At 36.7% G+C, this 12,364-nt stretch overlaps 1 protein-coding gene across 5 annotated transcripts in view; it reads left to right on the top strand.

Moving 5' to 3' along the window:
- Nucleotides 1-12,364, top strand: part of PTPRK (protein tyrosine phosphatase, receptor type K) — a 397,810-nt gene that overhangs the window by 366,590 nt on the left and 18,856 nt on the right. The window contains exons 14-20 of one of the 5 annotated variants that reach the window (XM_017829117.1): nt 1,959-2,119; nt 4,244-4,279; nt 6,698-6,709; nt 7,856-8,040; nt 9,780-9,867; nt 10,668-10,744; nt 10,938-10,955. In XM_017829117.1, coding sequence (XP_017684606.1) covers nt 1,959-2,119; nt 4,244-4,279; nt 6,698-6,709; nt 7,856-8,040; nt 9,780-9,867; nt 10,668-10,744; nt 10,938-10,955 — 577 coding nt within the window. The remainder of the gene's footprint in view (nt 1-1,958; nt 2,120-4,243; nt 4,280-6,697; nt 6,710-7,855; nt 8,041-9,779; nt 9,868-10,667; nt 10,745-10,937; nt 10,956-12,364) is intronic. The other 4 variants (XM_017829123.1, XM_017829141.1, XM_017829132.1 and 1 more) reach the window with 4 other exon arrangements.

Here is a 12,364-nt window from a genome sequence, read left to right as displayed (position 1 = left end):
ACAACTGATACAGAACCCTTATGTAAGCCACAAGAGTTGATGAAAAAATGATGGGTTTAGAGAACACCTTTGGGATTTTTGTAGTGAGAGTGTTAATGAGTAGTAATTTTCCAACTACTCCATCTGTAAATGGGAAAAAGAAGGGGTGGGGGGGAAGTGTGACAAAATAAGGAGATGAGTCTGATTGTTGGAAGAATCTTTATTGTTTGCAGGAGAGCTTTGTCCATCCATATTCTACATTGTATTCCCTCATCATGAATCAAGACTGTTAACTAAGTAACATTTTCTTAAATAAGCATAAGCATGAAGTACTTCTTGCCCTCGAGAGAAGTGTAGGTCCTCTCTGGTGGATGTTCCCAAGACTTAACAAGTAAATAGATGGTTAGTTTATACCAATATTCTTCATAGAGTCATGGAATGGTTTGGGTTGGAAGGGACCCTAGAGATCATCAAGTTCCAATACCCCTGCCAGGGATGCCTTCCACCAGACCAGGTAACTCAGAGCCCCATCCAGCCTGGCCTTGAAAACATTTAGGGAGGTGAAGTCCACAGCCTCTTTGGGCAATGTGTGCCACTGTCTTATCAGCCTTATAGTAAAGAATTTCTTCTTAATATCTCATCTTCTGATATGTAATAAATATCTAATATAATTCTTGTCTGGTGTTAGAATGTGCATGGAATATTAAAAGTTGGCAGAGAATAGAGGAAGAGCAAGCAATCCTATTAAGCCAAGAGAAATGTAAGATAAACACTGTCTAAACAATTAACAGGGTGTTTCATGATATTCTGTGCAGAAGAAACTTAGGAAGCTAAGCTGTGTGTGAAATATTCATTTTTAAGAACTCAGTACCTTATGTGATGATTGTGTCTCTCCCATGTGGTGTCAGAGTTATCCAAATAAGCAGGTTGGCTATCTATTATATTGCAGTCACAGCTTCAGATGAAAACAGGGAGGTTTCAGAATAGCCTAATGTAAGTTACTGGTTCCTGCAGAACCAAGGTGCACTTCATGCTAGTCTGCATGCTCTCTGCTACTTGAGATACATGCTTTAAGTGTAGTAGGCTTTAAGTTATAATTAAAATATATTATTTGCTTCCTTTTGACTTCTGGAGACAGTGCAAATCACTTCCAGTTCTTTATCAAAAGGGAAGAATTGAAAGGTATTTCTGAGGTGTGCACTTTAAGGGCATTGGCTGTTAATTTGAGGGGTTTAGTTGTACAGATTAGGTTACTCTTTAACTGTGATACATTCAGAGTGTAAGACTGTGAATGTCAAAATTGTGATGTTCCCAAACTGCATGAAAAAGTAGAATGATGAGGGTGGTTTTGTTCTTCAAAGAACCAAAGTTCAGTATCAGCAACAAAATGTGCTATCATGTTGTATCTTGTACACTGAATGGGCAGTGTACAAGGTAAGTGGGCAGTGTACAATGGGCAGTGTAAAAGGTAATAATAATGTATATTGAATAATTATGTTTCTTTTGTTATTTCATTGGGTTTTTTACTAACAAAGTAATTTAGAAGGTTAAATGATTTTTTTCCCAACAACGCAGGCAAGGGGAATGAATTATCCATTTATAAAATCAAAACAGATATTTAAACAGAGATGGTTGATAAAACTGCATGCACAGATGCTTCTTATTTGTCATTTCAGTTAAAATGTAATTATATTCTCTAATTTGTTTATATTAGTGTAATTACTCCACAGGAAAAAAAAAATATTACCAGGGTACAGAAGTAAGCATTTCCATTACAGCATTTGTGTGTGTACAGAAAAGATATGATCATCACTGTTTCATAGCAGGGTGCATAGTTTATCAACTACATGCTGAAAAAGTTGTACACAAGGAAATCAGCCAAACTTTTGAGTCATTCAGGATTATAGATAATGATTACTGTAGACATCAACGTTCATCAAATATTAAGATCGTTTGCGTTTTTTTTCTTGGCTGGGCAGCAAACTTGCAAAGAAGCGCAAGGATGCCATGGGAACAACCCGCCAGGAGATGACCCACATGGTGAATGCAATGGATAGGAGTTACGCTGACCAGAGCACACTGCATGCAGAGGATCCCCTTTCAATCACATTTATGGACTCACATAACTTCAGCCCCAGATGTAAGTAGACAGTGATATCGTCTATGTAGCGTAGGTGAATATAGAAACACAGAAAACAATTCTACTTTATAAGAAAAATGGTTTTAAGCTCCAGGTTTTCCAGGAACACTGATAAAGCCAAAGGTTAAATAGGGCAGTCCATATGTTATCCTTATTGTTATGTGGCCAATTATTTAATTAAATATCTGCAAGTACTTTCACTATGCAATGATTTTTGTTTTAGGGAAAATATTCTACTTCTAGAATATCTCAGTTAAAATCTGAAACTGAGTTTTTCCTCATTAAGGTATTTAATGACAACATGTTAAATATTACTGTGTAAACCATGTATAGAATAATAATATGAGGTCCAAATTAATTTCTATTGGTTTTTTGGCAGTAAAAACATTATAACAGAAGGAAACATTGACAATTTTCATTGTTGTTTGTGAAGTTTACGAACAAGCTTGCTAATATATCTGCAAATTTTTTCTATATTTGTATTCATTTTTTGTAGACTTGCCATCTGTCTGGCAGTTTGGGTGTCTGCTAAGTGTCTGGGTTATGGCTACCACTGTCCAGCACTCTTGCCTCCCAGCATCTGCACTATGCCTTTCACAAAAGCGAGATCCTCCACTGGCAGACTATGAATATATCAAAATAGTGTATAAGTTTCCAAGGGGACGCAATTCTGTCATGGAGCTGGTGGGAACCTGACCTCCTCACAGCTCCATGGACTTGTGGCTTGGCTTTAAACAGATCTGAGCAGCCTGAGCTGCTTCTGAATTGGAATCTTTTGGAAATGGCACTGCATCTCTTTTCTCTTGCCTCCCATACTGCTTACCATGCATGAACAAAATACATCCCTTAAGACTCTTAAGTTCTTTCCTGGTTGTTGTAAGGGAAATGGATTTTGGAGGAGGGTTTATTGCTGGATTTATTGAAGCTTACCAAACTGCAAAGTGCTAACATTTTAAGTGTCCCATAACCAATTATAAATGAGAGTTTAGTATCAGCCTGGTAGTTTTTCTACACAGTTTTGGCTGGAACAGTTTGAAAAATCTCCAAAGTTTGATGTCTTATTGGCACTGAAATTTGTGGAGGCAGGAAGAGCAGAGGCAGTTTGATATGGGCTTTGATGGTGGATCCCAGGCAAAGAATTCATCAGGAATTTACATGGCTATTGGTGAGCTGGGACTGCCAGGCACTCAGGCAGCCTTCCAGATGGAGTGATGCAATGCCAAGAGCCCATGAGCTCCAGCCACCACAGCCGTCCTGGTTGGTTGGCAAAGAAGTTGGGCATTGCTGGTTTCTAGCATCCTAGGTATGTGATTTTTTTCTGTGTTGGAGGATTCATTTCTCCTGACCATTGTCTGTGCTGAGATGAGTCTTCCAAGCTTTCAGGGTTTCCTGCTATGTGACAAACATTTAGGCAGATTGCTTGAGAACTGGAGCTTAATTTTGTCACAGAGACGTTGATATTCTAATTTCATGTTCCAAGTTGGAACGAAACCAAATCCTGGATTCCACCATTTCTGTCCAAAACAGCACATTTGTCGAGTGCGTGATTCTAGTTGTGATAATGAAATTCTATGAATTTTATTCAGACATCTGTATCGGTGTATCTGTGATTTTCCTATACTCATTAAGAGCAGTATCTTTGGTATTGCGCATTTAAAAAGCTATTAACTGTAAAAATGTATGAAATTTTTTTTAATTACCTGGAAGATTTTATAGAAATACCATTTTATTTTGAGATGAGCTATTGAAGTATTATATGAGAGAATGGGTTTAAAAGGAAAGAAGCAGTTCTATGAAAGTGAACCTTTATTGTGAAGTGAAAGAACAATAGTGAAGGAGGAGCCCTTTCAAAAACTAAATTGCATGTAATGTCTTCTTTATTTCATTTCACTAAGAATCTCTTTGCCCTTATTATTACATTTCTGAAGTCCAAAATCGCTGCCTTTCATTCCTCTTTTATTCAGGATGCTTTCTGGAACTGCATATTCATTTTGGTTTTCTCTTGTAATAAAATTAGTGGGGTTTAGTTATCAGTTGCTTATACTCTGAAGTATATTGTTTTTACTCTTAAAAATACACAAATTGAGGGTAATGTGTTTCTTCATGGGCTTTGTTTTTCTACAGTGCCCAATGATCCACTTGTGCCGACAGCTGTGTTAGGTGAGGACCCCAGTCCTTCGTTATCCATTCCTGCATGAGTTTTGTCTCCTTGCATGGTTGAACGTTGAAACAGCTTGTTTTATGTAAAACTATCCTGTTTTCAGAAAATAACTCTACACTCAGTTCATCAATTCAGAATTAAACTGGCAACAATTTTAGAATGAAAACTATTTTATATTCTCATTAAGATTTTATTCTTAGTCACTGCTAACTGAAGAGTAAATGAGGAAATAGGTAAATGGAAAATACTAAAATTTCTTTTCCCAGAGCTTTGAAACTGAGTTCCGATAAACTGACATGTGAAACTAGAGCTCTATTAAGAGAGCCTTAAAAATAAAATTCAGGTCCATATTAGCATTATTCACCACCAAAAGTTCAATTTTCTAAGTAACAAGAATAAGAAAAATAGAAAAGAGAAAATTCCAGAGTATCCAAGAAGAAACAACAGCTTTCTGTGTATGTTATGAACAAATACTTCTGTATACCTATATTAATTACACATTTCAGTTGACATTAGCTAGTAAATTTTTCAGCTTTTTACTTACTTCAGAAAGAATGTCCAGACTTCTTATGTCTGCTGCATCTAACACTGAATGCAGGTTTTAGAGTCACTGATTTTTTTGATTTTTTTTTTTTTAAATACGAAGTGAAAAGTATAATTTGTACCCAAGTTCTTGGTTGGATAAACACAATGTGCAGTATTGAGTTTCAGTCAGTTGCTGAGGTTATTTTAGGCTAAAAGACAAATATCAGGAAATGGGCGTGAATATAAACAAGTTGAAAATTAGATTCCTAGAAGTAGCACTTAAAGGAGCCTGGGGGCAATTTAATCCCTCCTGTGCTTTGAGATGGGACATTATACATAAAATATAGACTCTTTCTGGCAATTGATTGCCTCATTGTGTTTTAAACATTTGGAGTGAACAGAATTTTGCTCTTGCAGTGGCATGTTCCAGTGCCTCACTCCTCTTAGGTAAAAATAAAATTCAGATTCATGTTAGTAAAATTTGGGATCCAAAGCTCAATTTTCTGGGTATTAATTACTGAGTGCTACTACTAAGTATTATTAATACTTACCCCTAGTATTTCCTAACTAGGCTAATCATTGCTGTGGATTGAGCCATTTCCTTTTGAGGGACTCATAGGACTCATGCTTCTGTCCTTTCAAAACAGTCTTTTTCCCATTGAAAGGCTCACATGTCCTGAACTGTCTCTCTTAGAGTTGAGTTAAACCCAGTTCTTTCACTCATCATCTTGTAGCTGATGTTTTCTAAATTTATTGTCATTATTTTCCTCTCAACGCTTTCCAACTCATAGGTTGAATTTTAAATTGCAGTGCCTCAAATCAGGTACAGTTCGCAGAAGAAGTCTCAGTGCTGAGCTGAGTGGTATAGGTACCCCCATATCCTACTTGCATTTTTCCTGCTATCCGAACTGTATTTTCTCCTTTTTATTGTGCTCATGTTGCTGACTTGCATTGAGTTACCTGTTAAAATCACAGTTATCATTAGCCAGTCCATTGCTCCATTCTGTAGTTTTATATTTGACTTCCCTTTCCAATACACACACTGTGGTACATTCACCATTCAATTCACCTTGTTGATTTTCTCATTGTCTCCCAAATAATCAAGATAACTTTGAAATCTGATCCCATGCTTGTGAAATGCTTGTGGTACCTTACCACTCGTATAAGAAAATACCCATACTGTCAGGGTATTTTCTGCTGTGGCAGACACAGATACAGACAATTGTGAACAGCAAGGGCGAGGAACTTACTGAAGAAGAGTTTAATAGTTCCCATCTGCATTTCCATCTAGTAGTAATGCTATTCTGGGCACGATGGTCTCCTGGTATAAGCAAAACAATGAAAGTTAAAAGAGATAATATTTTTCATTGAGTGGACTGAAATAGTGGGAGGGAAGTGTACAAGCTTTTGGACACACCATGTAAAAGAGGCTGGGTACCTGTAAACTTGTTCCTTTGGAACTGGATCATTTGGCCTACTCCATATAACCCTTGCTTGGCCCAGTGTCACAAAACAGTTTACTTCTGCTTTTATTTACAGATAAGCAAAATTTTCTAAATCATAGAACACGTTCTTTTATATGAAACTCTTATTACTTTGTAGCTATACTAGATTTCTTTTTCTTCTTGTATAGGTTATTAATGCTACTCTCCATTCTGTGTACGTTAGCACTAAGTTAGTATGACAATTTTGCTTTTCTCAAGTCCCTATCATTACAGTGATGGCATAATAATGTGGCCCTTATATTTTTTAAATGGCTTTCATTGTTACCTATTGTGAAGCTTTAACAACTTTTAATGTCACTTTCTTTTAGTCATTTTCTATTATAGTCCTGAAATAAATTTCTTATGTTCTGTTCACTCATTGTTTTTTGCTGCTTCAATGGGTTAAAGTGCCTATTACTGGTAAGTATACTGCAAGGAATGGGGAGAACTGCAAATCCTGAGGTGGTTTGAAATGTGTGCAATTTAATAGGGGTAACACTGCAATAAAAAGTGACTGCTGCATGTCACTCACATTATTAAGCAGGTTAGTGAGGCATAAATGTACTGAAATTAGCAGCTTCTGTGACAGTTCAAAAAATCAGGTTTCTTAGGAGATTTCATTTCAGAAGGCATTAACAGGGTTTGCATTTTGGCACAATTGTAGAAAATACAACCCTCGAGGTGTTCATTTTTTTTTCCTAGAGTGTTTTGCCTTCTAATCTGGATCCTTTGCAAGAAAAATGGTAAACAGATTTCTAAGTTTGGGAGGGGTCAGCTACCCACTTCTCGTTTCAGTAGCTGTTTTCCAAAAAGGTTTAAATTTGAATTTTTCTTCCTCTGCAAATTCATTTGATCTGATGATTGCTAATTTAAATAAAATAACTATTTCACAAAAGGGATTGACAAAATGCGATCACCTCATGCATCTTTGATGTTTGGTTTTGATATGAAGATTAGTTAGCACAGAGCATTAGAAGAAACTTCTTTGTTTATACAGAGCAAAAATTGTGGATGAAATCAGCACGCTCAACAATTTCATTTCTCTGCTAAAAGACCTGAGTTAAAATGACCACTCTGAAGTGCTGATTCATCTTCCTAAGTGGAGGTGGTGTTCTGAATCGTGGCATAATTGCTTTTTTTTTAACTGGGATCTCAACTGTTTGTTGGTTTTAGACAAATTATGTGCTGATATCACTATAGAATTATTCTAATTTATTGTTTAGGGTGTAGTATTGCTCTGGATACATATTATCCATCAAAAAGTTACTTTGGGTGATAGAGTCTGGAGTTTCCAAGTACATTAATGTCATAAAGTTTTGTAGCTTCAAATAAAATACCCTTTAGACATCTTTATTGTGGGATGAAGGACTGCAAACTTTCATATGAGTTTGCTGTTAAATTCTTTTATGTACTTCACAGTATTTATGTGCTGGAGAGTAAGTGCTTTGCGTTCTCAGAAATTAGATATGTTTTTGAAGGAAGAGGTTGAAAATAGATATTGATATGTATAGCAGCAGCTGTTATTGCTCTGCAGGTACCTAATGCTTTGATTTCTTGTGAATACAGATGAAAATCACAGTGCGACAGCAGAGTCCAGCCGACTCCTGGATGTCCCTCGTTACCTCTGCGAAGGCACAGAATCCCCCTACCAGACTGGGCAGCTGCACCCTGCCATCAGGGTGGCTGATCTCCTGCAGCATATTAACCTAATGAAGACCTCTGACAGCTATGGATTTAAAGAGGAGTATGAGGTGAGATCTTCAGTGGTGGGGCTTTGCTAGGAAAATTGCCTTTGAAATGGGCAGCCTTTTGTTTGCATTGTATTGCAAAAGGATGGACTAAATGTCATGGGTTTAAGTGAAAAACAGACAAACGGACATAAGATTCCTATATATGTAACCAAAAGTGAAATAGTGAATGGAGTCCAATAGTTTTAGCCTTTACTACTGACTAGTAGAAAACCCCTGTGTGTTCCTTAGGGTATAAGAAGACATGTCCTTAATCTTTTTGACGTATTGTAAGAAGTTGCCACTCTTTTGTTTCTAGTCTTTAGTGGAAATGTTGTAATTAGTTATGTGAGCTATCTTCAGTGCAGATCTCCTGGATTAGGTTAAAGATTTTAACCTGGGTGGTTTCACAAGAAACATTGACTGGAAGCACTTTCATGATTTATTATAGCATCTCAGTAGGGCAATACTGGGACTTAAGTCCAACCAAGAAGCAGTAAAGACATGCTGAGGGTAGTAATGTCTTGAAGTTCTAATTAAACCTGCCTGAGAATGTCTACTTACAACTTTAATGTTAAAATGGAAGCAAAAAATTCCCAGCACTGGCAGTAGAAGATGAGTACAGATTAATTTCACTTCTGATCTCTGAATCTGTTGTGATTCTTTGGGATTAGAACATCAGGCAGGACACACAGAAAAGATGGGAATGGTACTGCCAAGGTTGCTCACAATACAGCTAGGTTTAAAATGAGTTTTCTCTGAGTAAGTAATCTCTTCTGACGCAGTTTTCAACCTTCTCTCCTTTCTGCAGCTGTCTCTACTGTAACATAAGAACTGGAATAAATAAATGTGTGGTTTTTAAAAGAATATTTTTCTCTTTTCCTCTCTTTTACTTAAATATACTTCATTATGCTCTACCTAACTTCAGGGCTAAGGCCAAGTGTCAGCCACTGTTGGGGGGAGGGTGGTCCCTGATGCCACATCAGGTGTTTTCGTACTTGCTACTTCTTCTATTACTATACACAACATCTATTCCCTGCCTTGGGCTTCTGACTGTGCATTAAAGTTCTGTTTCCATGGCTACTGTGTATTTTCTGGAGATAACTTACCCAGATCAGGATAAGAGAACATCTGGAAGGAAGGAATAGCATAGACCTGCAACTGCTGTAAAATATCTGCGAGCAATGAAGAAAAAGCCAAGGAGAAATAAAAGCTGCTTCTGTCGCTACTGAGAGATCAAACTCTTTAAGAGCTCAAAAATGTAGAACAATTTTGCTAGTGGCTAGAGGGAGGCATATGAGGAAAAGCAACGTGAACAATGAACAATGGCAGAGGAGATTTCCTGATGCCTCTGTAGAAAGAAAAGCCATTTTACTAAGTAAGATGTGGACAGCGATGTAATGCTGGAGTAAACAGGCTGTATATTATGGTGTCTTGTAAGAAGAGTGATCAGTTTCTCTGTGCGTTCTCAGTTTGCTGTCATTACTCCATAGCAAGTATGTATAAGCAAGTTTAGCCTTCCAGCAATTCCAGGATTTGGAATCCCTCTGGAGTTCCTCAGTGACTTGCCCATTTACTCATAGCAGTCAGAGGGAGCCTTCCCTCTTCTCTAGCTATATTTATATACCATGATACCACCTGGGTGACCAGGGCAGACAAGCCAAGCTGAGCTTACTTAATGGTAGAGCAGTTCTTTTAAGCTGTTATTTCTGGAGATAAATTAATGGTCAGAATGTTTTCTTTCGGAACATTTTTATTTATAGAGTTTCTTTGAGGGGCAGTCAGCTTCTTGGGATGTCGCTAAGAAGGATCAAAACAGAACAAAGAACCGCTATGGAAACATTATAGCATGTGAGTATCGGTGTCCTTGGTTTGAGCGATAGCTCTACTCGTGTGTTACCCATGCTGTGTTCTCTCTTCCTTTACAAATCTCCAGTGGCATAGCTGTTTAATACCCTCAGCTGAGAAGCAGGACAGTGCCTTTTTCAGCTTTTTTTTTTGTCCTTCACAGTTCAACTTTCTTCCTTTTATAACTCAGGCTGAATTTCGCATTTGCATCTCCGTTGTGCAAGCGGTGGTAAGCATATATCAGCAACAACCAACATCATTTGGATGTTGATTCTGTTTACTTGCAATTTGTATTGTTTTACCAGTGCTATTGAACACACAGGAATCAAGGTGCCAGAGAACTGTCTGAGTGGGTAGACTTACCTCTTCATCGAATCCCAAGTGCATTGCTAACCCCCATGTTTTGACTTCATTAATGTCTCAATATGAACTTGACTAGGCTTGGGTTGGAAGTGAGGAAACAGTAATCAGCATTTTTGGTTTTCTAGATTGCCCGCAGTGGAGTTGATATTGAAAGGGACTTTGAGCAAGTAACCATTTTTCTTTGTGTCTTTTTAACCACGTGTAACAGTGACAACACCTTTCAGCTACACTTAATGAAATAAGTGAATGTTTTTTGAAATAATTGGAGACCTCAAACAAAACGGTTCTTTGTAATTCTGTATGAACACTTCATATTTAAAGATTGTAAATTGTGAGGTGCTTATGCCGGCTGATTTTGGTTTTCTAGATGACTTACCATTAGTATCTTACTTAAAAAAATCACACTTCAAAAAGGCTCCGTAACCACTTGGTTTTTACAGATGACCACTCCAGGGTGATTTTGCAACCTGTTGAAGATGATCCATCTTCAGATTACATTAATGCCAACTACATAGATGTGAGTGGAATGCACAGCTTTCTCCCTCTCAATTTGCCAGCTTCTCTATGTGAAATTATTGCATGCTATGCCTACAAATTTATTGAAAGCTTTCTTTTATTAAGAACAAATGTACACTTTCCTTGTTCTACGTCCTAGTACTCACTGACATTGTTGTGCTTTCTTTCACATCTGACTTTGGTTTGGGCTGTAGATTTGGCTGTACAGGGATGTAAGTACCACTATATGTGAATAACAGCATCCTATTGTAAATATTTAATATAGATATTGTTATTAATTACTTTCCTCTTCTATTTCTATCAGTTGATAACTATGCATGCCTCATCTAATTTACCTCATCTGTTCCTTTAAAAAATTTCTTTTTTGTGTGAATATTTTTTGTACCTGTTTTGAAAAAATAATTTAGCCTTTTAGCATAATTATGCCTTTTAGCATATTATTGGATGTTAGATAACTCAGGTGAGCCTATCTATTAAAGAGAACTTGCTGTTCTCATTTTTTAGTGATGATTTTCGCCACTAGCTTTTCTTTTTCCCTTCCCATTTATATGTGAGAAACTAGATAGTATGCTGTACTGTAATTGTCTGAAAATGTACCTGTGGAGTAGCCATAATGTATGTTTGGCAAAAAGGGAGGGATTATGACATTTGTGGGCTAGGTTGGGTTTTGCAGGGGGGGGGTTGTTTGTTTTTAACAACGGTTTAGACAAACAATATTTAGGTGTCATTTATCTTAATGTGCTAACTTAGGTATTACAAAGTATATGCACAAACACATTTTATAAAAATATTTTAATGTAGTAGAAATTTTCTCACTTCTGCAGAAAACCTCTAAAGTTCAAAATTCCATACTTTAATCAGAATACAAATTAAATTATAAATTAAAAAAAAAGTGGTACAAATTTTGCCAGATGCTTTGATTAACAACATATAACTTTTCTCTAATTAACACCGTAGGAATAAACAAGATGTTGTATTCAAAGTAATTCCAAAGTAATTTGAAAGGTAGTGGAGTAACTAATACAAATGTTTTTCAAATACGTGGAGTTTGATTACTTTTCTTTATAATTGAACCTTAGCAGTTTTTCCTGACCACTGTTAGTTGATAAATTATTTAAGAGCCCTTGAATTTCCAGGATATAAAGATTTAGCTCTATATATATATATATATATATATATATATGTCTTTTTATTTGGATATTTTAACAAGGCAGTCTCTGTGAAGTGATAGGCCCATGATATTTTGCCTGGGGCCTTAAACAAGAAAACTTTCCCAGATTTGTAAGAATTCCAGTTCCTTGAGAATATTGTTTTTCTGATTTAGGAGTGAATTGAATCTCATTAGAGCCAGACAAGAAAGCTACAAGTTAAAACTGGTACTTGGCAATTTTTAAGTGGCACTTCTATCTTCTGGAAAGCATTACTGAATGTAAACCAGTGTAGCCCAGGTTCCACTTTCAGAATTTGAAACTGGGGCTTGATATTAAGAACTCCAGGAAAAATTTTTTAGTCATTTGATGTGATCTTGGTCTCTTATAAAGCCAAGAGTAAGATACTCAGAAGTTTTTTCATAAGCCCCAGAGGAAGGTATTCTCTCTCTAAACAGGATAATGAAGCAGTC

The sequence above is a fragment of the Lepidothrix coronata genome, unplaced genomic scaffold (assembly GCF_001604755.1).
Source record: "Lepidothrix coronata isolate B3197 unplaced genomic scaffold, Lepidothrix_coronata-1.0 Scaffold5, whole genome shotgun sequence".
Taxonomy (NCBI): domain Eukaryota; kingdom Metazoa; phylum Chordata; class Aves; order Passeriformes; family Pipridae; genus Lepidothrix; species Lepidothrix coronata.
This window is presented reverse-complemented; position numbering and strand designations above follow the sequence as displayed.